This window comes from Battus philenor, unplaced genomic scaffold, assembly GCF_028537555.1.
Source record: "Battus philenor isolate CCGP_79_NKW_IND1 unplaced genomic scaffold, ilBatPhil1.0.hap1 SCAF_21, whole genome shotgun sequence".
NCBI classification, from domain to species: Eukaryota; Metazoa; Arthropoda; class Insecta; order Lepidoptera; family Papilionidae; genus Battus; species Battus philenor.
This window is the reverse complement of record NW_027181684.1, coordinates 13,589,614-13,593,079: the sequence shown is the minus strand read 5'-3', so window position 1 is coordinate 13,593,079 and position 3,466 is coordinate 13,589,614. Positions and strand designations below refer to the sequence as shown.

General features: G+C 57.6%; 1 protein-coding gene across 1 annotated transcript; it reads left to right on the top strand.

Annotated features, from left to right (window-relative positions):
• Positions 1-1,197: 1,197 nt before the first annotated feature.
• On the top strand, positions 1,198-2,953 carry LOC137923178 (collagenase-like). Its single transcript, XM_068766352.1, has 5 exons — positions 1,198-1,622; positions 1,695-1,962; positions 2,039-2,137; positions 2,206-2,399; positions 2,809-2,953. Exons 1-5 carry the CDS (start codon positions 1,416-1,418, stop codon positions 2,911-2,913), a joined length of 873 nt encoding a protein of 290 aa, XP_068622453.1. The 5' UTR covers positions 1,198-1,415; the 3' UTR covers positions 2,914-2,953.
• The last annotated feature ends 513 nt before the right edge of the window (positions 2,954-3,466 follow it).

Genomic DNA, 3,466 nt, shown 5'->3' with positions numbered 1-3,466 from the left:
CTGCTAGCCGGATTAGGCTTTGTACAGCTTCATCGAAATTGAGCCCGTGGAAACAGAGGTCCACGGACAAAAAATTTTACACTGGGGACCGTACCTCAGTTACGACGAAGACGTCTACACGCGGAAAACTACAACCGTATAGGTGTATAGTGTAATGCATGGGGAGTTGAGTATGTAGCACGAAGCGAGGACTACTCGGTGGTCGGGAGAGACACGGGCCTCTCCGGACCGCTCTCGCTTGAACGCGGGTTAGGCGGACGCGGCCGCCGTGTCATGTGTAGGTGAGTAGTGCATGACATGTGCATCGAGACCGCCAGGGCTCGACGTGAGGCGTGTGTCCTGGCGTTGATACGGGGGAGCGGATATTATTTAAATTCCGCTTTAAGAGCGGCGAAGAGCCGAGTGCTCCGCAATACGGAGAAAGCGCTCCGAGGGACCGGAGGCTTTTTCGTCGAGGTCTACATTGGTTTGGTATTGTGCAGCTTTGAGTTCCTCGACAGGCGAAGGGGACCCGGTAGGGGGTTTAGAGGGTTTCGGTTGCTCGTAAGCAACCGATGGGGCGGTAGTGAGGATGGCGGGCTTGCCTCTCGGGTAGAATGGCTTCGCCCAGGCTGAAGTGGCTGGGGGCGGAGGAGGGAGAAGAGATTTCGAAGCAGGCTTCGAAATATTCTCCGCGGGAGCTGAGGAGGCTGGTCGGACGGCGACTTTGGGAGGGCGGGAGGTCGAGGGGCGGCCTGTGCGGCGTCTTTTAGGCGCCTTAAGACAGCCCCTGTAGTTGGCGGGGTGACCTTCGGTGTTACAGAGGACGCACGCGGGTGGTGTCTCTGTGACCGCGGGACGGGGACAGTCTGCAGTCCCGTGATCCCCTGGGCATTTATTATTTGCAAGAACGCGGTTATTTATGTACTGCGCTACAGTTGCACACGCGACATGTCGATTTCTCCTAACGTAACTTCAACCCTTTGGGTCGATGGCGCGTGCACAACGCGTGTATATATATGTGCGTGTGTGTGTTTGCGTGTGCGTGCGTGCGTGTGTGTGTGTGCGTGTGCGGCGCGGACAGCGGCTGAGCGTTTCCAAGCCGGCGAGCCCGCGCGGCCGATTTCTTGTGACCTCTCTGCAAGCTCAGATGACAGTTGCATTTATGCACTCTCAGGTGCAGATTAACATTTTGATATTAATTGTTTATTAGCTGTTTATGTCTCCAAGTACGCACACGTGTGTGCACGCGCACAGTGGGCCGCACCGCGTCACCAAAGCCGATAAGTGCGAACGTGTCTTCAGCAGATTAACGATTTGTTTTTGTTAATCCTTTAATTATCGCGACGGTAAATCTCTTAAGCGGCGGCTGCGATTAGATAGCGCGCAATATAAGCGGCGGCGCGGCGGCGTGCGCCAATTGTGCCGAGCTGAAGATGTTTGCGACCTGGGTGTTTCTGGTGGCGGCGTGCGCGTGCAGCGCGGGGGAGGCGCTGACCCGCTCGCCGATGCAGCTGCATTACCACAGCAGCGAGGGGATCGGCGAGGCGGCGCGCATCCGGCGCGCGGAGGCGGCGCTGGACTTCGACGGATCGCGCGTGGCGGGCGGCTCCGCCATCTCGCTGGGCGCGCACCCCTATCTGGTGCGTATCGGGCGCTCAGACCCGCCGGTCGCGCCGCTTGCGATAGGTCGCTGAGTGTGCTGCTCGCTGCAGGTGGGGTTGCTGGTGGACTTGACGACGGGGCAGCAGTCGGTGTGCGGCGCGTCGCTGGTGAGCGCCACGCGGCTGGTGACGGCGGCGCACTGCTGGTGGGACGGGCGCCACCAGGGCCGCCAGGTCACGGCCGTGCTGGGCTCTGTGCGGCTGTTCTCCGGCGGCACGCGGCTCACGTCGCGCTCCGTGCAAATGCACGGCAGCTACAACACCAACAACCTCAACAATGACATCGCCATGATCACCATCTCGCGCGTGAACTTCAACAGTGAGCGCCTCTCTTGCGTATCGCGGGCGAGTGCAGCGCGCGCGGCGCAGCACTAAACGATTCCTCTCCATTCCAGACAACATCCGCGCGATCGCGCTGCCGACCGGCGGCATGCAGATCCTGTCGTTCGTGGGCTACATGGCGCGCGTGGTCGGCTTCGGCGTGACGACTGACTGTGAGTGCTGCGTAACTCCCGCCCCGGCTGCGTAACGAACCAGTATGACCGAGCGCGTTTGTCCGCAGCGGAGAGCATCACGACGTCGCAGGCGGCGCGCGGCGTCAACGTGGAGGTGATCCACAACGAGGCGTGCGCCACCGTGTACGGGTTCAACGTGGTGGCCTCCACGCTCTGCACGAGCGGGCAGGGCGCGCGCGGGCCCTGCGGCGGCGACTCCGGCGGCCCGCTGGCCATCACCCACAACGGACAGCGCGTGCTGGTGAGTGGCCCGTGCCGGTCGCCCCGTGCCCTCTGCCCCGTGCCGGTCGAAACGCATCGGGAACTAAATACGTTTTATCTTTTAAGTACTTTTAAGTACAATATGTTATCCGCGGATAAGGTTTGAATAAATAGTTCTGTTTTAGATAGTTATCGAACACAGAACTCATTACGTTGCGATAACGCGGATCAGCTTATCTAAATCTCGTGCTTCCACATAAGACAGCGAAGCGGTCGCTCCACGTGACCCTGCCTGCGGTCCGACAGAGTGAACAGTTGAGCTTTTAATTGTTTATATTTAACGTTTGTGCCGAAGTGTCCGCTAGAAATTTAGTTCCTAATCAAGTGCGGGCAAGTTGTCCCGCGCGCGCGTGTCGCTGCGAGCAGTTGTGTAAGGAGTGTTCTTGCAGATCGGCGTGGTGTCGTTCCACTCGGCGATGGGCTGCCGTGTGGGCTTCCCCGGCGGCTACGCGCGCGTCACGTCATTTGTGCCCTGGATCCAGGCGCGGCTGTGAGCGGCAGGCGGACACTTAATAATAAAATTATAAATTAAAACGGTGATTTTATTTTCCTTCAACAAAGAATGATACCAAAGGGCTTACTACGGACGTGGTTTATATACGTTTGTTACATTCATGTAATGTGCACGTTTACATACACCCGGACACGCCCACTTCTTTAATGAGAGATTACTTATTTACGAACTGTGGCGTCCACCCCAGCACGAGAGGAAGTACCCTTGACGACTGGTAGCCCTAAGATTAAGACAAGTGATCGATTCCCCGGAATATGACCACAATATCCTATATATCCCTTCCGGTCGCGCTTTGCTAATAAAAGTATTGAAAGAAAAATAGAAACATCATCAGAAATATAAAATGTATTGGTCGCGGGGCCGCTGCACTAGGACGACAACGTCCGAGCCGTCGCCGCAGCACCGGCAGCATCGTGCAGCGCCCATTGGTACCGTTGATGCGCGCCCCTCGCATATGTTACAATTACTCGAGTCATTCCAAGTCAGGTGGCTCGTGCTTCATAGACCTCACGTCATCGACTGCGCCGCTAGTA

Coding starts and splice junctions, on each gene's coding strand:
- LOC137923178 (XM_068766352.1), top strand. CDS start 1,416: ATGTTTGCGACCTGGGTGTTTCTGGTGGCGGCGTGCGCGTGCAGCGCG. Junction 2,138..2,205: donor CTTCGGCGTGACGACTGACT/GTGAGTGCTGCG, acceptor GTTTGTCCGCAG/CGGAGAGCATCACGACGTCG. Junction 2,400..2,808: donor ACAACGGACAGCGCGTGCTG/GTGAGTGGCCCG, acceptor GTGTTCTTGCAG/ATCGGCGTGGTGTCGTTCCA.